Source organism: Schistocerca gregaria, chromosome 7, assembly GCF_023897955.1.
Source record: "Schistocerca gregaria isolate iqSchGreg1 chromosome 7, iqSchGreg1.2, whole genome shotgun sequence".
NCBI lineage: Eukaryota > Metazoa > Arthropoda > Insecta > Orthoptera > Acrididae > Schistocerca > Schistocerca gregaria.
Genome location: NC_064926.1, coordinates 191961649 through 191984704, shown reverse-complemented (window position 1 = coordinate 191984704; position 23056 = coordinate 191961649). Strand labels below are relative to the sequence as shown.

At 45.2% G+C, this 23056-nt stretch overlaps 1 protein-coding gene across 1 annotated transcript in view; it reads right to left on the bottom strand.

Annotated features, from left to right (window-relative positions):
• Positions 1 to 23056, bottom strand: part of LOC126282058 (lutropin-choriogonadotropic hormone receptor-like) — an 800001-nt gene that overhangs the window by 57899 nt on the left and 719046 nt on the right. Inside the window, exons 15-17 of the mRNA XM_049981496.1 lie at positions 21230 to 21502; positions 14964 to 15268; positions 3764 to 4046 (exon numbers count right to left, since the gene is read on the bottom strand). Of these exons, the coding sequence (XP_049837453.1) occupies positions 3764 to 4046; positions 14964 to 15268; positions 21230 to 21502 (861 nt within the window). The remainder of the gene's footprint in view (positions 1 to 3763; positions 4047 to 14963; positions 15269 to 21229; positions 21503 to 23056) is intronic.

Sequence of the window (23056 nt, the reverse complement as noted above, 5' to 3'; positions counted from 1 at the left end):
ACAGTTTGAGTGATATTGGTCCCTTGATACGACTAGATACGACTGTGACAGGTGACATGAACTAACCACCCTGTCTGATCACCTGTATATTTATGTCCATTGTGCATTTCGACGGACTTGGACAATTCCAGCAGGACAATGCGACACCTCACGCGTCCAGGACTGCTACAGACTGGCTCCAAGAACACTCTTCTGCGTTTAAACACTTCCTCTGGCCCCAAAACTACCCAGACATAAACATTACTGAGCATATCTGGGATGCCTTTCAACGTGCTGTTCAGAAGAGATCTTCACCCACTCGTACTCTTAAGGATTTATGGACAGTCCTGCAAGATTCATGGTGTCAGTTCACTCCAGCTGTACTTCAGGCGTTAGCCGAGTCCATGACACGTCGTGCTGTGGAACTTATGTATTCTAGCTGGGGCCCTACACGATGTTAGGTGTACCAGTTTCTTTGTATCAAATGGTTCAAATGGCTCTGAGCACTATGGGACTTAACTGCAGTGGTTAACTAGAACTTAGAATTACTTAAATCTAACTAACCTAAGGACATCACACACATCCATGTCCAAGGCAGGATTCGAACCTGCGAACATAGTGGTCGCATGGTTCCAGACTGTAGCGTCTAGAACCGCTCGGCGACTCCTGCCGGCTTCTTTGTCTTTTCAGTGTATTTAGCCTAACACAAAAGTCCGATTGTAAACGGTCTGCGGCCACCACTTGGTATTCTTTTAGACAGTAGGCATCAAGAGACATAGAAAATGTGCCTGGAAACCACAAAAAACAACCTGGGGTTCTGTTTCGCTGCCACTGGCTGCAGCACCCACTTAGGTACGGAAAATTAATTATTATGCAAGCCTTCAGCAAAATACATGTAGGGTAGTCCGATTATATCGGTTTCTGTCTCACTTGAAAATCTTTGGTGTGATAAATTATAATATGAAGATTCAAAATGTGTAAATGGCAAGAGTCTATCAGTAGCTATGCTTTGGTGAAAACTGAATACGTCTTTGAGTAGCCTCCCACCTCAACCTCCCCCTTTCCTATGCTGTCTGAGGTGTCGCCCTACAGTGTCTGTGTTAGCTCTTAAATAAAGGAGTTTGACGATCACTGATCTAGGGTATCAAGGGCCCGTTACAACAGGTGTGAGCCATCTTGTTGCAGGTTCTGCGCAGATTATGCTGGAGGAAACTTATGAATACATGTGATACGTCTGTACTGCTTCACATTTTCAGATGTAGCACTGTTGTCACTCTGCATGACAAGGGGAACCGTTGATCTTGTGTATATTACTTAGCGGTAGGTCGCTTATACAAGAGTGTCGGGATTGTCACCTGGTGTCTGTCCACAAAAGTTACCCACTTGCGGCTATAGGACCACCAAATATCAGACGCGAAGTAGTCAGTGAAATAGACAGGTAAAAAAGTCAAACCGACCCACGGCCCTTAATGCATAACCACCAAACAGTTCCAAGTCATCTTAAGTCAAGGAAGAGCATTAGTCAAAGGATAGAACCGATAAAGGGCTGACATGAGAGTTGTACGCGTACCTTTATGCTTCGACTCTAGAAAATACAAACCTGCACTCCAAAGAGGAAATCACACAAGACCAGCACCTACAGTATAATACATGGAGTGCAGTGAATATATTTAGAACAGGAGTCGCAATATTCAGAGTAAACGTGGGGCTCCCCTGAAAATGATTAGTGCGAATGAAGAAAAACACAGATGAATCGACATTCGTGCATGTGCCCAAGGACAATAGAGGTTTGCACAGAGGAAATTCCTTTTTGATGCTACGACAAGGCAATTAAAGGTGCAGACTTTTAGAACAAGAGAGTTTAGATGTTCTGACTCGGACACAGAAAGAAAGTAAAATACACTACTGGCCATTAAAATTGCTACACCACGAAGATGACATGCTGCAGACGCGAAATTTAACCGACAGGAAGTAAATACTGTGATATGTAAATGATAAGCTTTTCAGTGCATTCACACAAGGTTGGAACCGGTGGCGACACCTACAACGTGCTGACGCGAGGAATGTTTCCAACCGATTTCTGATACACAAACAGCAGTTGACCGGCGTTGTCTAGTGAAACGATGTTGTGATGCCTCGTGTAAGGAGGAGAAACGCGTACCGACTTTAATAAAGGTAGGATTGTAGCCTATCGCGATTGCGGTTTATCGTATCGCGACATTGCTGCTCGCGTTGGTCGAGATCCAATGACTGTTAGCAGAATATGGAATCGGTGGGTTCAGGAGGGTAATACAGAACGCCGTGCCGTATCCCAACTGCCTCGTATCACTAGCAGTCGAGATGACAGGCATCTTATCCGCATGGCTGTAACGGACCGTGCAGCCACGTCTCGATCCCTGAGTCAACAGATGGGGACGTTTGCAAGACAACAACCATCTGTACGAACAGTTGACGACATTGCAGCAGCGTGGACTATCAGCTCGGATACCATGGCTGCGGTTACTCTTGACGCTGCAACACAGACAGGAGCACCTGGAATGGTGTATTCAACGACGAATCTGGTTGCACGAATGGCAAACGTCATTTTTTCGGATAAATCCACGTTCTGTTTACAGCATCATGATGGTCGCATCCGTGTTTGGCGACATCGCGGTGAACGCACATTGGAAGCGTGTATTTGTCATCGCCATTCTGGCGTATCTCCCGGCGTGATGGTATGGGGTGACAGTGGTTACACGTCTAGGTCACCTCTTGTTCGCATTGACAGCACTTTGAACAGTGGACGTTACATTTCAGATGTGTTACGACCCGTGGCTCGACCTTTCATTCGATACTTGCGAAACCCTACATTTCAGCAGAATAATGCACGGCCGCATGTTGCAGGTCCTGTACGGGCCTTTCTCGATACAGAAAATGTTCGACGGCTGTCCTGGTCACTACATTGTCCAGATATCTCACCAATTGAAAACGTCTAGTCAATGGTGGCCAAGCAACTGGCTCGTCACAATACGCCAGTCACTACTCTTGATGAAGTGTGATATCGTGTTGAAGCTGCATGGGCAGCTGTACACGCCATCCAAGCTCTGTTTGACTCATTGCCGAGGCGCATCAAAGCCGTTATTACAGGCAAAGGTGATTTCTCAGGATCTATGCACCGAAATTGCGTGAAAATGTAATCACATGTCAGTTCTAGTATAATATATTTGTCCAATGAATACCCGATTATCATCTGCATATCTCCTTTGTGTAGCAATTTTAATGGCCAGTAGAGTACTAGCGGTTATAATTAAACTGTAGCTACTCACAGAGATCCAGTGTGGACTGTAATTATCGCGTGGAAGCGAAACTTGGTAGATATTATAACGCGTTGATACACAACTGGTCCACGCTGAAAAAAAAAGGGTTAAAATTCTACCCATCAGGTGCAAATCTGGTACTATGAATGCAAGAAATATGTATAGGAATGTTTCTGTTTGTAATGGATTTGGAACGAGATGTGGGCAGAAAAGGTCAAAGTGAGAAAGGCATAATGTTGATATTCGCCGCTTACGCAATTTGTTCAATAGAAGCATAGATGACGTTGACGACATGTTGTTCAGCGCCAGATTTGCACCTGGTGTCCAAAATTGGAACTATTTTTTCCAGCGTAAACTGGTCCCGTATTAAATCATTAAAATAATTTCTAACTTTCGCTGTCATGCAATAATTACAGCCCGCACTGGGTTTCCGCGAGACCACCCAGTAAGTGGTACTTTTGATGGAAACACCGTGAGTGCTGACTGACCGGCGCAGGTGCAGGCGTGCGGGTGTATGGCGACGGCTTGCTGCAGCTGCTGCAGCTGCTGCTGCTCCCTGGAGGAGCGGTCTGCGAGGCTGTTGGTGTTGGCGGGCGTCTGGCGGTTGCTGAAGTTGGAGCTGTGGCGGCAGCGGCCGATGCCGCGCGTCACGCGCGACTCCTCGATCGCCTTGCAGATGAGCACGCAGTCCTTCTTGAACTGCTTCGTCAGGATCGCGTACAGGAACGGGTTGCAGCACGAGTTCAGCGGCAGCACGAACACCGTGAACACCTGCGGACGACACAAGTGTTACCTAGCGCCCCTCGTCTAGCTATTCTTCAGAGGATTTGGAGTGCGTAGTCCTGTAAAAGAAACCACTTATACGCTATCGGAAAAAAAATGCAGTACCCTCAAGGACAGAGTCATTTTACTGACAAGTGAGGTGACAGTTGATCATTCTAGTAGTATACAGGGCAAGCCAAAATGGACTTTTCAACTTTGGAATGATATAGAAATTTACTGAGGCAACATAAAGAAATTGTAGATGTGGCATTTTGCACCAAACAACCTAAGATATGATTTACGCAGTGCATTAGTACCACATTCCGCCACCAGGAGCGCCAGAGTAGTGCACAGTTAAAATGGCTACTTTCAATGGTGGGAAGCGTGCTCGCTGTGTGTTTTGGTTTCATGAAACGGACTCTGCAACAACTGTTCGCCGTAAATTTCGCATCGAATACGCTAAAGAACCCCAAGCAGGCTTGAAGTTTATCCTTGGCACAAGAACTTTATTGAGACGGGTTGTTCGCTGCGACATGATAGATGACCAGGTCGCCCGTGTGTTGATGATTATGTCGTACAGGTTAGGGAAAGATTTGTCCGACGTCCACAAAAATTAAAGCGCCGTGCTTCTCGCGAGACCGGCATTCCACAACAGACTGGTGGGCACTGCTTAGACGTTTACACTTGAAATCGTACAGATTCACAATGGCACAGCACATTAGTGGTGCAGATAAGGTTGGAAGTTGGGAATTCTGTGTGCACATGTTGCATCGGACAGAGGACGACGAGACATTCCTGAACACAATAATAATTTCATATCAGTGGCATGGTGAACACTCACAACTCCAGAACGTGGGGCAGCCAAAATCCACAGGCAAACCTGGAACATGTTCGTGACAGCCCAAAAATTATTTTTTTTGTGCCCTTAGCAAACTAAAATCGTACGGCCCAGTCTTCTTCATGGAGAAATCTGTTACTGGTATTGTGTACCTGGGTATGGTTGAAAGCTTTAATTCTACAAATCGATGGAGGCGACCGAGATGGGATGGTTTACTATCAGCAAGACGGTGTACCACCTCATTTCCTCATGGAAATTCGAGGTTTTCCGATAATCGTTTCCCAGGTCAATGGATAGGCCGCGAGGGTCCAGTCACATGACCACCTCGCTCCCCAGAGTTGACACAACTGGAATCCTTTTCCTCGTTTCTCATTAAAGAGAGTGTGTATGTTTCTCCCCTACCAAAAAATTTAGACGACCTGAAAAATCAAATCTACGTTGCCGTTGTGCAAGTTTCGCCCGATTTGCTGCAAAGACTGTGGAAAGAATCTGATTATCAGTGGGATGTTCTATATGACGAACAGCACATGCCATCGCAGCAGCCATGTGTGTACGAGCATTGTCTTGCTGAAAAGCACATCGCCTTTTGTTGAAGAAACGGCACAAGGTAGGGTATAAAAGTCCATGCAGTATCAGTTGTAACTAATTGCGCCGACACCATGAAGCCTTGGATGTAGCCTTTGTGTTGTGGTAGAATGCGCTCTGGAATATACAATTCATAAGGTCCATGACATAGACGTGTACTTCAATCACTCGCATCCAGACAGAACCTACTCTCATCACTGAAGACAACAAAGAGCCACTCCTTTCTCCAGTCAACTCTTCCTCGACCTTCAGTGTTGTTATGCTTGGCCGTGTCGTGGTGTCGGTGTAGTCCGCACAGAAGCTCGTGTGATCGTAATTCCGTTACGAGCAGGTGATTCCCAATGTTCCCTGATGGCACAGAAGGTACAACATGTGTCTGAATTTTGTTACTGGATGATGTACGGTCGGCCACCGCTGCTCGCACAATGCGTCGACCTTGACGTGCGTCTGTACTACGCAGACGTCCATAACCTGTTCTACAGGCACGGGAATGTTCCACAGTCCACTGTTGAAAGCTGCGACACATCACCTATACATTGTGTCTAACATGTGCATCCATCCGTCGATACTTCCATACAGCTTCCTGCAGGCCCACAGTTCTATCGCGTTCAAGTGGCTGAAGCTGTGCAACACGCATACGTACTAGTTGTTGGGGCATGGTTATACCGTAGAATGAATGTTGCATACATTGTTCTCCTCTAAATTTAGCACCGTTGCTGTTTGCAGAATCAGAATATAGGGCACATGGTCAGACCTCCTGAGTACAATCTGAATGATAATGACCGTGACAAACGAATTACTAACGCTACAACCCCTCAGGATGCATATATCATACCCTTGTATCACTGAACACAGTACCTGAAGGTGATGCAGCGGTGTATACGGTACTCTCGAGCAATCTACCTGTCAAAAAATTCATTAATCGTTACTTTCTTTACTAAAAACATCTGCCGACAGATACACCGTTACCGATGTGCTTTGATTGCCTGGTGCAGAACAGATGGAAACACGCCGTATTTCATGTGAGAGTTTTTAAGGTGGTTTCGTATTAACGCAAAAATATACTGTTTGAAGCCAGCGACTCATCGAAGATCCACCGATATGATTTGTTAAAATAATATCATGGTATGTTTCCAGCTGAATTCTATGGTGAAGTACTTGTGTTGCTCTGTTGCGTAGCGGCTTAGACGGTGATTACCAAACTGAGGTTCAATCGCCAATGGTTTCTAAGATCTTTTTCTATCACTTATAGCTTCTTTTACCTCTCTTAATGTTTAGAGGCCAGATTTACACGTTTATGCACTGTCCCTCAGAATTTAATTTTTTTTCCGGCCATCAGTCATCTGACTGGTTTGATGCAACCTACCACAAATTCGTCTCCTGTGCCAATCTCCTCATCTCAGAGTAGCACTTGCAACCTCTGTCCTCAATTATTTGTTGGATGTATTCCAACCTCTGTCTTCCTCTACAGTTTTTGCCCTCTAGTGCTCCCTCTAGTATCATGGAATTCGTTCCCTGTGTAGTGGGACGCGAAATTGAAGCGTCACCCATCCACCAGTGTCAGCCCAGTTTGCAGGCGAATATAAGTTTAATTTAGTGTTTTGTTTATGTATTTTGTAATATTTGTAATGGTTGTGAATTATCTGAAGTTTTGTATTTATTTTTATGTTTCATGTACGGAGAGGGCGGTGCAACGAACGGAGACAGCATCTTCACTGCCGGGACCAGAGAGAAAATTGCTCGCCACTATACGTCGCGAGTCGACAACCAAAGAGCAACAGAAGATCCTGAAACCGAGTAGTTGCGTCGTGCTTCTAAAAACTGAAAAAATAAGAATTTGTAATGTTTCTACAACAATGACGTCACAGAAAATTTAATCATGTTGTAAATGTTCAGTCCTATCTTGTCAAGGTTCAGGTTCACGTCTATATATAGTATACAGGAAGATAATAAACTAGTGTATACTACAAAAGTTTAAATACGTGTTCCGAGAATTTATTTATGAAGAATTATGTTAAGGAAGAAGTATTACTAATTTATTTGACAAGATTATTAATTTTTGACAACGTTCATCGCGAGTTTGAGTCTTGAAAGTTTATTCAATGTGGTTCTAATATTTATTAAAGCACATAACTTGCATTAATATAATTTTTGAGAAGAAACAAACGACATTTAAATTGAAAATTTTACGCAGACCAATTGGACTGAGTGACACAATTCTGCACATACGACTCAAATGATGATGTTTTAATTACAGTTTCGTTCAAGAACCATTCAGCGACCACTTTAAAAAGAGCTCGGTTGGTAGATCACTTGCCCGCGAAAGGCAAAGGTCCCGAGTTCGAGTCTCGGTCGGGCACACAGTTTTAATCTGCCAGGAAGTTTCATATCAGCGCACACTCCGCTGCAGAGTGAAAATCTCATTCTGGACTTAAAAAAGCGTTTAAATAATTTTGAAGTGTTGTGTAACTGACGTTGGTGACGAAGTCTGAACATGGTCATATGTCAAAAGAAAATCATTAATACAAAACTTACGTCGTTACACTACTCCTGATGTCAGATGTACTCTCATCCTGTTCCTTCTCGTTGTCAGTGTTTTGCACATATTCATTTCCTCTCTCATTCTGCGCGGAACCTCCTCGTTCCTTACCTTACCAGTCTACCTAATTTTCAACATTCATCAATAGCACTACATCTCAAATGCTTCGATTTTCTTCTGTTCTGGATTTCCCACAGTCCATGTCCCACTACCATACAATGCTGTACTCCAGACGTACGTTCTCATAAATTTCTTCCGCAAATTAAGGCCTATGTTTGATACTAGTAGACTGCCCTTTTTGCCAATGCTAGTCTGCTTTTGATGTCCTCCTTGCTCCGTCCGTCATTGGTTATTTTACTGCCTAGGTAGCAGAATTGCTTAGCTTCATCAACTTTGTGACCATCACTTCTGACGTTGAAGCTGTTCTCATTATTGCTACTTCTCGTTACTTTCGTTTTTCTTTGATTTATTCTCAGTCCGATTCTATACTCATTGGATTTTTCATTCCATTCAGCAGATCATCTAATTCTTCTTAACTTTCACTCAGGTTAGAAAAGTCATCGGCGATATCCTTTCATCTTGAATTTTAATTCCACTCCTGAACTTTCATTTCTTTCCATCATTGCTTATTCGATGTACAGATTGAACAGTAGGGGCGAAAGACTACATCCCTGCCTAACACCCTCTTTAATCCAAGCACTTCCTTCTTGGTCGTCCATTCTTATTATTCTTTCTTGGCTTTTGTACATGTTGTATATTACCGGTCTTTTCCTATAGGTTACCACTATTTTTCTCAGCATTTCGAAAATCTTGCACCATTTTGCATTGTCGAACGCTTTTCCAAATGCTATGAACGTGTCTTGATTTTTCTTTATTCTTGTTTCCATTATCAACCGCAACGTCAGAATTGCCTCTCTCGTGCCTTTACCTTTTCTAAAGCCAAACTGGTCGTCATCTGGCACATCCTGAATTTTCTTTTCCATTCTGCTGTATATTATTCTTGTCAGCAACTTGGATGCATGATCTGTTAAGCTGATTGTGCGATAATTCTCGCACTTGTCAGCTCTTGCTGTCTTCAGAATTTTGAGGATTATGCTTTTCAGGAGTCAGATGGTATTTCGTCAGACTCATACATTCTACACACCAATGTGAATATTCATTTTGTTGGCACTTCCACCGATGATTTTAGAAATTCTAATGGAATATCTACGCCTTCTGCCCTTTTTGATTTTAAGTCCTCGAAAGCTGTCTTAAATTCTGATTCTAATACTGCATCTCTTATCTCTTCTAAACCAACTCCTGTTTCTTCTTCTATCACATCAGACATATCTTCTCCCAACATAGAGGCTTTCAACGTACCCTTTCCACCTATCTGCTCTCTCCTCTGCATTTAATAGTGGAATTCCCGTTGCTCTCTTAATGTTACCAACCCTGCTTTTAATTTCACCAAAGGTTCTTTTGACTTTCCTATATGCTGAGCCAGTCCACCCGACAATCATTTCTTTTCCGATTTCTTCCCATTTTTAATGCACCCATTTCGTGTTAGCTTCCCTCCAATTCCTATTTATTTACTTCTACAGTGACTTGTATTTCTGTGTTCCTGAATTTCCTGAACATTTTTTACTTTTTTCTTGCATCTATCAACTGAAGCATTTCTTCTGTTTCCCATGGTTTCTTCGCAGTTACCTTCTTTGTACCTACGTTTTTCTTTTCAACTTCTACGATTCCAGTTTTTAGAGATGCCATTCTTTGTCAAATATACTGCCTACTGAGCTGTTCCCTATTGCTGTGTCTTATAGCTTTAGAGAACTTCGAGCGTATCTCGTCGTTCATTAGTGCTTCCGTATTCCACTTCATTGTGTATTGTTTCTTCTCGACTAATCTCATGAACTTCAGCCTATTCTTCATCACTACTGCGTTGTGATCTGAGTGTCTCCTGATCTGAGTCTCTCCTTAAAATTCACTATGTGATTTCGGAATCTCTGTCTGACTATGATGTAATCTAACAGAAGTCTTCCCGTACGACCCGGCCTTTTACAGCCATGCCTACTCCTCTTGTGATACTTGCACAGAGTATTCGCTATTACTAGCTGAAAATTATTACATAACTCGGTTAGTCTTTCACCTCTTTCATTTCTTGTCCCAAGCACATATCTTCCTGTAACCTTTTCTTTTACTCCTTACCCTACAACAGCATTCCATTCATCCATGACTATCAGATTTTCATCTCCGTTTACGTACTATGTTTACCCTTTATATATGGTGGTATACTTTCTCCATCTCTTCATTTTCAGCGGGTGACGTCTGTACGTATATCTGAACTATCATTGTCGGTGTCGGTTTGCTGTCTTTTTCACAGTAACAAACACTCTGCCCTACCTTCTTACTCATAATGAATCCTACTCCCGTTGTACCATTTTCTGCTGCTGTTGATATTACCCTATTCTCATATGACCAGGCTGAAAGTTAGTTCACGGAATAACATCTTGAGGAAGCTCTCATCCACCGCGTGGGGAGTAAGTCCTCCCTTCCTGAGAATTTCGGCTCTTGCTTTGTGCGTGTCCGCTGCAAAATACGCTTCATCTGTGTGGAGTGCATCCATCACACCAAACAAGTTGATGTTGCAATCAACGAGACCGTCCGAATCTTGTCGGGATGTATGAAGCCAGCTCCAGTCGATAAACTCTACACGATTGTTGGAATAGCCTCCCCCCCCCCCCCCCCACCACTATCAGAAGGGCTGTTGCTGCTGATGTATAGAGGGCTAAGCAAACTTATGATCCCCGACATCCACTGCATGATCATCAGGCTGTAGTCCGTCGACTGAAGTCGAGAAAGAGCTTGATAGCCAGGACTCAAACACTAGAAGGAACACCAGAGTCTAACCGCATCACTAGGTGGAAGAGCAAACTACCACCTGATATCCCTGTGAAGGAAGATCTAGCACCAGGAAATGACTTACCCTACCCTATTTGGAGATCGCTCAATCGTCTTAGGGTGGGTGTTCCTCTTTGCAAGACCAACATGCGGAAATGGGGCATTCTTCCAGCTGATGGAGATACATGCTGCAAGTGCGGAACGAGACCCGACCCACCTGCGGATTTGTCCTCAACTTGAACAACCCTGCACAACATAGGAACTGATCGAGGGAAACAAAAGGTCATCGGAGTTCCTACCTTCTGGAAATGCTGACCGGACACGGAAATGAATGAATGATATGACCAGAACGTCTTGTATTCTTTCCGTTTCACTTCACTGATCCATACTACATCTAGACTGAGCCTTTGCATTTTCATATTTAAGTATTAAAACTTCCCTATCACGTTCAAACTTCTTACATTCCACGCCCCGACTCGAAGAACGTTATCCTTTTGTTGATTATTCAATCTTTTACTCATGGTCACCTCCCCTGTGGCAGTTTCCTCCCGCAGATCCGAATGGGGATCTGTTACGGAATCTTTTGCCAATGGAGAGAGCATCATGATACTACAGGCCACATGTCCTGTGGATGTCTTTGATGCAGTAGTTTCCACTGCCTTCTGCATCCTCACGCCGTTGATCACTGCTGATTCTTCCGTCTTTAGGGTCAGTTTCCCACCCCTAGGACAAGAGAGTGCTCTCAACCTCTGTCCGCTCCTCCACCCTCTTTGACAAGACCGTTGGCAGAGTGAGGGTGACTTCTTATGCCGGAAATTACCGGCCACCAATGCTGATTATTAATAAAATTTCATTACTAATCAAAGACACTACCCCTATACCACGGATGCAAAATTTAATATATCAGTATAATTAGTACTGCAGTTATTAATAAATGGCAGGAATATATGCTGAACTGTACCATAAGCTAAGCTGATTAACTTTGTAGTATCTTCCAGGTACTTATGTTTCTTAAGTTATTGGTTACTTGTATTTTTTTTTTAGATGCGCCGGCAAACTGCTGCTGTTGAGGAAATCCATTAATGACGCCACAAAATTTAATGTCCTTATCTGCTGCATACGTATCTATCGTTTTCATGCAAGATGTCCCATTGTTTAAATATGCTGTGATGTTATTTGTTGAATCAAATACATGGAGATCTCTAATTTAATAAAACCATATTATGACTAATGTAGCAACACTGTTGCTATTTACAGAAAGCAGGAACGAAGCGAGAGTGAAGATTTACCCTATTAGATGCTCACGTTAACCTGTGTTACGCACTCCCTTTGGTAGCCAGGGGCGCGCATGGTGAGAGCGAATTCACGGTAGCAAAGAAACACATCACAAGTAACAAAATGGGCGACCTGCAGGAAGGCCCCAAAAAGATTTTAGAGCTTTTGGCCTTTTTTGAACAAAATTTCTTTACTAAACGCTGTGGAGTACGAATTTAAAATATTTTAGTATTCAATTAATCTCAGAGCAATACCTAAAGGCTACTAAAATCGACTCTCAGATTTTCTACAATACAATGAACATTTTCTTCTTTTTCTTATTTTAAATGCTGTGACAAAAATACAGTAATTATTTTCTAATTGTGTTTCGTCAAGGATAACTGAAAGTAACTAGCCACTGTCGAAAGTATAAAAATCTTTTTTTCTTACGTACTCTACTTTTAATTCCTGCAGCTGACACATCCAATACCTTTATTTTTTACTGACTGGAAGTGCCTCAGGCAACTGGTATTCTCCAATAATTAATAAATGCAATCAACATAAATCAGACTTTCCAGTGTAGAGTATAATAAAATATATTGTTACGTAAGTGCTTGTCCTCATCTATAAGTACTACAGATTTGGTTCAAGTCATCTACATTTATACTCCGCAAGCCACCCAACGGTGTGTGGCGGATGGCACTTTACGTGCCACTGTCATTACCTCCCTTTCCTGTTCCAGTCGCGTATGGTTCGCGGGAAGAACGACTGTCTGAAAGCCTCCGTGCGCGCTCTAATCTCTCGAATTTTACATTCGTGATATCCTCGGGAGGTATAAGTAGGGGGAAGCAATATATTCGATACCTCATCCAGAAACGCACCCTCTCTAAACCTGGCGAGCAAGCTACACAGCGATGCAGAGCGCCTCTATTGCAGAGTACCGGCCGCGGTGGTCTCGCGGTTCTAGGCGCGCAGTCCGGAACCGTGCGACTGCTACGGTCGCAGATTCGAATCCTGCCTCGGGCATGGATGTGTGTGATGTCCGTAGGTTAGTTAGGGATAAGTAGTTCTAAGTTCTAGGGGACTAATGACCACAGCAGTTGAGTCCCATAGTGCTCAGAGCCATTTGAACCATCTTGCAGAGTCTGCCACTTGAGTTTGCTAAACATCTCCGTAACGCTATCACGGTTACCAAATAAGCCTGTGACGAAACGCGCCGCTCTTCTTTGGATCTTCTCTATCTCCTCTGTCAATCCGTTCTGGTACGGATCCCACACTGATGAGCAATACTCAAGTATAGGTGGAACAAGTGTTTTGTAAGCCACTTCCTTTGTTGATGGACTACATTTTCTAAGGACTCTCCCAATAAATCTCAACCTGGTACCCACCTTACCAACAATTAATTTTATATGATCATTCCACTTCAAATCTTTCCGCACGCATACTGCCAGATATTTTACAGAAGTAACTGCTACCAGTGTTTGATCCGCTATCATATAATCATAGAATAAAGGATCCTTTTTTCTATGTATTCGCAATACATTACATTTGTCTATGTTAAGGGTCAGTTGCCACTCCCTGCACCAAGTGCCTATCCGCTGCACATCTTCCTGCATTTCGCTACAATTTTGCAAAGCTGCAACTTCTCTGTATACTACAGCATCATCCGCGAAAAACCGCATGGAACTTCCGACACTATCTACTAGGTCATTTATATATATTGTGAAAAGCAATGGTCCCATAACACTCCACTGTGGCACGCCAGAGGTTACTTTAACGTCTGTAGACGTCTCTCCATTGAAAACAACATGCTGTATTCTGTTTGCTAAAAACTCTTCAATCCAGCCACACAGCTGGTCTGATATTCCGTAGGCTCTTACTTTGTTTATCAGGCGACAGTGCGGAACTGTATCGAACGCCTTCCGGAAGTCAAGGAAAATAGCGGTTACCTGGGAGCCTGTATCTAATATTTTCTGGGTCTCATGAACAAATAAAGCGGGTTGGGTCTCACACCATCGCTGTTTCCGGAATCCATGTTGATTCCTACAGAGTAGATTCTGGGTTTCCAAAAACGACATGATACTCGAGCAAAAAACATGTTCTAAAATTCTACAACAGATCGACGTCAGAGATATAGGTCTATAGTTTTGCGCATGTGCTCGACGATCCTACTTGAAGACTGGGACTACCTGTGCTCTTTTCCAATCATTTGGAACCTTCCGTTCCTCTAGAGACTTGCGGTACACTGCTGTTAGGAGGGGGGCAAGTTCTTTCTTGTACTCTGTGTAGAATCGAATTTGTATCCCGTCAGGTCCAGTGGACTTTCCTCTGTTGAGTGATTGCAGTTGCTTTTCTATTCCTTGGACACTTATTTCGATGTCAGCCATTTTTCCTCTGTAAAACAGCTTTGGAAAAAGGTGTTTAGTATTTCAGCTTTACGCGTGTCATCCTCTGTTTCAATGCCATCATCATCCTGGAGTGTCTGGATATGCTGTTTCGATCCACTTACTGATTTAACATAAGACCAGAACTTCCTAGGATTTTCTGTCTAGTCGGTACATAGAATTTTACTTTCGAATTCACTGAACGCTTCACGCATAGCCCTCCTTACGCTAACTTTGACATCGTTTAGCTTCTGTTTGTTTGAGATGTTGTGGCTGCATTTAAACTTGCAGTGAAGCTAACAGGCAACAAAGGGTGTCAGTGCAAGGGGCTAGTGAATTAAGTCATCAGTCATCATCAGAATGGGAAGAAATTACATGTGGTGTCCCACAAGGATCCATCTTAGGGCCATTGCTTTTTCTTGTGTGCATTAATGATCTAATCGTCTTACCTTGGCCTGCTCCAGCGTGATGAGCTGCAGCCCGAAGGCGGCGGTGAGCGAGAAGAAGGCGATGGGCGACCAGCAGATGAAGTCGGTGAAGACGAGCAGCGCCATGCGCTTGGCGATGCGCGAGTCGTTGGAGTTCCAGGCCTGCGAGCCGCGGATGGCGCAGTACATCTTGAGGTAGCAGCCCATCAGGATGAGGAAGGCGACGCCGTTCACCAGCATCAGCATCACCACGTAGGCCAGGCTCGCGGGGCCCGTCGTCGTCTCGAACGGCAGGCACACCGCGAACTTGCGGTAGTCCGACACGCCTGCAACAAGCCGCACTCCTGCTGGCCATAAATGCACGTCTGCCCCTGTAACCCGGGAGGGACACTGACCGGTGCACGGAGGATAGTTGGGGCTGGACGTCACGTGGATGACGAGTTCGGAGCACAAGTAAGGTTCTGGGAAACGCCTGTGCTGCTTTAGAAGGAACTATCTCAACATTTATCTTAAATGGTTTTTGGGAATTCATGCAAACACTAGTTCTGCGTGGGAATCGACCTGAACTTTGGTCCCCCTGAACATGAACCCTGTGTCTTAACCCCCGCCACCCTCTCCCCACCTCACTCGTTCCCCTTCATACGAGGCCTATCCACAGCTATTGCGATGTTTGGCGTAGTGTATCTTCTGCTAATGTCAGTCATTTCCTTTCTTGAATGAGATTTTTACTCTGCAGCTGAGTGTGCGCTGATATGAAACTTCCTGGCAGATTAAAACTGTGTGCCAGACTGAGACTCGAAGTCGGGACCTTTGCCTTTCGCTGGCCAGTGCTCTACCATCTGAGCTACCCAAGCACGACTCACGCCCCGTCGACACAGCTTTAATTCAGCCAGTACCTCGTCTCCAACCTTCCAAACTTCGTACAAGCTCTCCTACATACCTTGCACAACTAGCACTCCTGGAAGAAAGGATATTGCGGAGACATGGCTTAGCCACAGCCTGGGGGATGTTTCCAGAGTGAGATTTTCACTCTGCACCGGAGTGTGCTCTGACATGAAACTTCCTGGCAGATTAAAACTGGGTGGCGGACAGAGTCACGAACTCGGGACCTTTGCCTTTCGCGGGCAAGTGCTCTAGCATCTGAGCTACCCAAGCATGACACACGCCCCGTCCCCACCGCTTTAATTCCGCCAGTACCTCGTCTCGCAGAGGCTCTCCTGCATACCTTGCAGACCTAGCAATCCTGGAAGAAAGGATATTGCGGTGACATGGCTTTGTCACAGCCTGGTGGATGTTTCCAGAATGAGATTTTCACTCTGCAGCGAAGTGTGCGCTGATATGAACTCGGGACCTTTGCTTTTCGCGGGCAAGTGCTTTACCAGATGAGCTACCCATGCACGAGCACTTATCTACGAAAGGCAAAGATTCCGAGTTCGAGTCTCGCTCCGGCACACAGTTTTAATCTGCCAGAAAATTTCATTTCCTTTGTTGTTCATTCCCAGATGACCGGAGGGAAAAATGGCTATCACCTTCTGAAGAAGGCTTGATTTATGTTGGCTTGTCTTCGCGGTCCTTACGCGAGCTGTAGAGAAGAATCATTCTGCAGTCTGTTGCAAATATCTGTTATCTAAGCTTTCTCCTGAGTGTCTCGCGGAAAAGAAGTCTTCTTCCCTCCATGGATTGCTATTTCAATTTACGAGCCATTTGCGTAATACTCGTGAGTTGATCGAATCTACCCGTAAGAAACCTAGCAGCACTGCTCTGAATTGCTTCCACCTTCCGACCTTTTGGGGATCCCAAACACTCTAGTAGTATTCAAGAATGGGTCGTACAAGTGTTCTGTACGCAGTCTCCTTAGGTGAGCTTCACTTTCTCAGAATTCTCCCAATAAACGGAAGCTGACCATTCAACTTCCGTACTATCGTCCTTACGTGCTCGTTACATGTCATACAGCTTTACAACGTTACTCCTAGATGCTTAATGGGATTGAATTTGTCAAGCAGGACACGACTTATACGGTATTTGAACACTACACAATCGTTTCTTCTCCTCATCATCAGTAACACATATTTCCGCATTAACAGAAAGCTTCCATTCATCACACCAAACAGAAATTCTATCAATTCTCTTTCTTGTTCACTCCCAAATGGACCAAGGGAAAAATGTATCTTTATTTGCTTCCGTACCCTGTCACAAAAACTGACAACGACGGGGACAGCGGTGTCCTGACCACGTGTCCCACATGCCCCTGTCCAATGAGGTCATCCTCGAGACAAAGGCGTATTTTCTATTCGTATCCAGTATCCTCCTACAGTCATTCACAACGATACTCTCGCGTAGGCTTCAGAGTCACCTGCGAACAGACACAGATTGCTGCACGCCCTATTCGACGGATCATTTATGTGTACACGTATCAAGAGTGGTCTTATCAACACTTTCATGGGGCACCCTCGTCGATACTTTTGGCTATGATGAACAGTCACTGTCCAGGGCAAGGTATTGGGTTTTATTACGTAAAAAGTCTTCGAGCTACTCGTGCTTATAAATCTGCGAAACTATTATTATGCCCGGACCTGTGTCAATAGTGTGGACTGAGACACTGTTTCAAACGCTTTCAGAAAATCCTGATACAAAAAAGAATTGATTTCTCTCGTTATTCTCAGGTTTATTGAATTCAAGTAATGTGGCCTGACTTTTAGAAAGCAAGAGGGGATTGAAATTATCTGCATTTATGGTTAGAATATTGTCTACAGTCAGCACTTGCATGCATCGTCTTGAAACGGGATGACACTAATATTTTGCGAATCCTCGGTTCTGGTAAAAATGCGAGTCGAACTATTCAAAGATGGCTATAAGATTACTCCAAAAATTGTTGTCAAAACACAGTGTGATAAAATATTGCATCATTCTGAAATGGTGACTTTCTACGCTTTGATTGTCGCTTGTTATTTCCGTGAATAGAATTAGCCTACAATAATACAGGTGGTATATCACGTATTAGTTCATAGTTAAAGAAATCCGACTGACTTTAAAGGGGGCACATTTGAACCCAGTTGTTATCGACAGTGACAATTGACGCAAAAAATACGCTTGAAACTTTTAAAATGTCGAAACTGCAGTCGCGATAAACATTTTCATCGGCTGCAAGCGGAATGATTACATTCAACAACTAAATAAAATGCTGTGGATTCAGACCTCAGACCTCTTCAAAAATGAACAAATCGCTCTCAGTTACAAAATTCCTCTCGAATGAGGTCATCCTCGGGACAGAGGCGTATTTTAGAGAGTTTCACAATTCGTGTATTTTGGAGTCGCTACAAACGCGTTCAATACTCCCATAAAAGGAGACTCTCTTTAAATGTAAATTATTTTGTCTTAGAAAAATTGCGTCTTCCATAGCTAACGCAGATAGTTACTGTGCTTCGCTCGTATGATATAGTTCTGTCCAACGAAGGCAAGTCATACAACACAAGCTACAATGCAGTAGATAAATTTGTTAGAGTTCGTTCTCTGCTAACTCCTTTATTATTAAACTGAAACGACAGAAGTCATAATTCGTATCTGACATTTTGCCCGGAGTAGCGCAGCAACTCGGCATGGCATGGATTCAAAAAGTCGTGGAGAGTTCCCTGCAGAAAAATTGAGCCATGCTACCACTATAGCCATCCTTAATTGCTAGTGATTCCAGAACAGTATTTTGTGCACGAACGACTTCTCGATTGTGTCCCATGAATGTTAGATGGAATTTATGTTGAGCGATCTGATTGGCCAGATCGTTGGCTCGAAATGTCCAGAATGTTCTTCAAACCAATCGCGACCAATTGTGGTCCCTGATATGAAGCACTGTCATTCATAAAAATTCCATCGTTGTTTGGCAACATGAAGACCACGAATGGCCGGAAATGGTCTCCAAGTACCCGAACACAGCCCTTTCCAGTCAACGATCGGGTTAGTTGCACCAGAGGACCCACTACATTCCGTTTAAACACAGCCCACACTATTATGGAGCCAACACCAGCTTGCGCAGCGTCTTGTAGAAAACTCAAGTTGATGGCTTCGTGGAGTCTGCGCCGCACTCGAAGTCTACAGTCAGCTCTTGTCAACTGAAATCAGGACTCGTCTAACGACGTCATGGTTTTCCATCGTCTAGTGCCCAACCGATATGGTCAGGAGCCCAGGAAAGGCGCTGCAGGCGGGGTCGCGCTGTTAGCGAAGGGACTCGCATCAGTCGTCTGCTGCCATAGCCCATTAACGCCAAATCTCACCGCATTGTCCTAACGGATACGTTAGTCGTACGTCTCACATTCATTTCTGCGGTTATTTCAGCGGTGTTGCTTGTCTGTTAGCACTGACGACTGTACTCAAGCGCCGCTGCTCTAGGTCATAAGTGAAGGCCGTTGGCCACTGTGTTGTCTAACGCGAGAGGTAATGACTGATGTCTGATATTCCCAGCACACTTCCTAACGATTTTGGAAGCAGAATGTCCCATGAATCTACCTCCAAATAAATTTCCGCTTTCAAAGTCTGTTAATTCCCCTCATGTGGCCATAATCACGTCGGAAACCTTTCCTCATGAATCACTTGAGTACAAATGACAGCTCCGCCAGTGCACCGACCTTGTGTACGCGATACTAGTGTCATGCATATACACTCCTGGAACACATTGACACCGGTGTGTCAGACCCACCATACTTGCTCCGGACACTGCGAGAGGGCTGTACAAGCAATGATCACACGCACGGCACAGCGGACACACCAGGAACCGCGGTGTTGGCCGTCGAATGGCGCTAGGTGCACAGCATTTGTGCACCGCCGCCGTCAGTGTCAGCCAGTTTGCCGTGGCATACGGAGCTCCATCGCAGTCTTTAACACTGGTAGCATGCCGCGACAGCGTGGACGTAGACCGTATGTGCAGTTGACGGACTTTGAGCGAGGGCGTATAGTGGGCATGCGGGAGGCCGGGTGGACGTACCGCCGAATTGCTCAACACGTGGGGCGTGAGGTCTCCACAGTACATCGATGTTGTCGCCAGTGGTCGGCGGAAGGTGCACGTGCCCGTCGACCTGGGACCGGACCGCAGTGACGCACGGATGCACGCCAAGACCGTAGGATCCTACGCAGTGCCGTAGGGGACCGCACCGCCACTTCCCAGCAAATTAGGGACACTGTTGCTCCTGGGGTATCAGCGAGGACCATTCGCAACCGTCTCCATGAAGCTGGGCTACGGTCCCGCACACCGTTAGGCCGTCTTCCGCTCATGCCCCAACGTCGTGCAGCCCGCGTCCAGTGGTGTTGCGACAGGCGTGAATGGAGGGACGAATGGAGACGTGTCGTCTTCAGCGATGATAGTCGCTTCTGCCTTGGTGCTAATGATGGTCGTATGCGTGTTTGGCGCCGTGCAGGTGAGCGCCACAATCAGGACTGCATACGACCGAGGCACACAGGGCCAACACCCGGCATCATGGTGTGGGGAGCGATCTCCTACACTGGCCGTACACCTCTGGTGATCGTCGAGGGGACACTGAATAGTGCACGGTACATCCAAACCGTCATCGAACCCATCGTTCTACCATTCCTAGACCGGCAAGGGAACTTGCTGTTCCAACAGGACAATGCACGTCCGCATGTATCCCGTGCCACCCAACGTGCTCTAGAAGGTGTAAGTCAACTACCCTGGCCAGCAAGATCTCCGGATCTGTCCCCCATTGAGCATGTTTGGGACTGGATGAAGCGCCGTCTCACGCGGTCTGCACGTCCAGCACGAACGCTGGTCCAACTGAGGCGCCAGGTGGAAATGGCATGGCAAGCCGTTCCACAGGACTACATCCAGCATCTCTACGATCGTCTCCACGGGAGAATAGCAGCCTGCATTGCTGCGAAAGGTGGATATACACTGTACTAGTGCCGACATTGTGCATGCTCTGTTGCCTGTGTCTATGTGCCTGTGGTTCTGTCAGTGTGATCATGTGATGTATCTGACCCCAGGAATGTGTCAATAAAGTTTCCCCTTCCTGGGACAATGAATTCACGGTGTTCTTATTTCAATTTCCAGGAGTGTATGTGCACATCGTTATCCCACGACTTTTGCCACTTCAGTATATTTGATCCTTGAGCTTCTGATAGCGACTGATAATCCAAGGCAAAAACAGTCTCTTCAGTTTTATTTGTGCAGCTACATAAATGAAAGTTTCTGTAGACTGTTTGCTGTAAGATGAACGACATGAATATCCACCTACAGCGATGTCATGTTACTTCCCTGCTGTATTGATACTCATGCTGTTGCTTACCTAGCAGCGGCAGCAGCGCCATCAGGAGCGCGAAACTCCAGCCGCAGAGCATGATGTAGGCGGCGTGTCGCAGCGAGAGGCGCTTGTTGAGGTGCATGGCGTGCGTGATGGCGTAGTTGCGCTCGAGCGTTATCACGGCCAGCGTGTAGACGCTCAGCTCGGCCGACAGCACGCCCAGGAAGCCCGCCAGCTGGCAGCCGGCCGACATCTGCCACGGGATGGCGAAGCGCCGGAACTCGCCCAGCGTCGACGCGTCCACCACCGCCAGGAAGCCTGTGGCGCAGAACACTCTCTAGACTAATAGCGATACACCTAGGAAATTGACGAACGGCCCTTGGTCTGGTGTAGCAATTGACTCAGAGAGGAAAACTGTGTAAGTGCCCTCTCAACCACCGGGACCACGTGCAGGCAGTGAATAGATTCTGTGCAAGATAGGGTGCCCGATGCACGGTGACCAGTTTTCATTGGAAACACTGGGCGAGTTCATTCGTTTTATCGGAAGGGAGAGCGGACATTGTTTGCCCGTTTTTTGCCGTCTGTGACGACAGAAGTGCACCCTCTGCAATCTTTCTCAGGCGATTTTACAGAAACTACCTGGTAAAAAATTCATTTTTGTGTTACTTGTAGTTTTGTATGTCAGCTGCATGGTCACATGGCCATCACATCGTTAATGGCCATAGTTATTGTAATATTTGCATTTCAGCAAGACACACCTCGAAATTCAAAAAAGTTTGCAATGAAAGATACTGGCCGCTATGATTTCGTATTTGGTGGATATCTGGTGTAGCACACTTATTTGCGATCACGTGAGCCAGTGATAAAATCAGAATGAAATATCCTCCACATTCATAGTACTTCATAAACTGTTTTAGATACCGAAATAAGGTTTTGGCAAATGATAGCACACAAGGAGGATAACATTTGGCCATGTGGTTATTATGTATAACGTTATTATCTACCGTATTATTCCACTAACAGCAGACTCTTTTTTTTGTTGTTGTTGAAAGAATGTAATTTTACGTGCCATCGATAGCTCATGAAACGAGTAATGCTGTGGATTTTAGAACAATGTAAGTGGAGACATTACTCGTTTATTTTTGTGTCGACAAAAATATGGAGCCGGCCGCGGTTGTCTAGCGGTTCTAGGCGCTCAGTCCGGAGCCATTTGAACCATTTGAAAAATATGGAAACACCAAAAAACACAACAAAAATGGTCCAAATGGGTCTGAGCACTGTGGGACTTAACATCTGAGGTCATCAGTCCTCTAGAACTTAGAACTACTTAAACCTAACTAACCTAAGGACATCACACACATCCATGCCCGAGGCATTACTCGAACCTGCGACCGTAATGGTCGCGTGGTTTCAGACTGAAGCGCCTACTACCACTCGGCCACAGCGGCCGGTGAAAATGAAACACTGATCACCATAAATCTGAGGAAGATGGAACTGAAAGCATTTAATATGTGGTGGTGCAGAAGAACATTAAAAATTGAGTGGAAAGATGAAGTAAAACTGTACTACTTCAAGCTTAGGTGACAATAGTAGTGTATGGAAGACTCGACAGAAAACACCATCTGCTACCCGCACGACAACTACTTTGCACAGGCAAGGCACGGCGCCGCTCATACACGCGGCCGCGACATCGCTGGACGCCATATAAGGTACTGGCAAGTCGCCAGGAGGCGTACCGGAAGCGAGAAGCCTCACCAGCCGTAGCCAGAGGCCGCTCCAGTACTGCGTAGCCACACCCCCGCCGGTCACGCGTCCGGAGAGGGCAGCACATATCTTCCGGAAGTCCGGATATTTAAACAGACGCAGCGACAA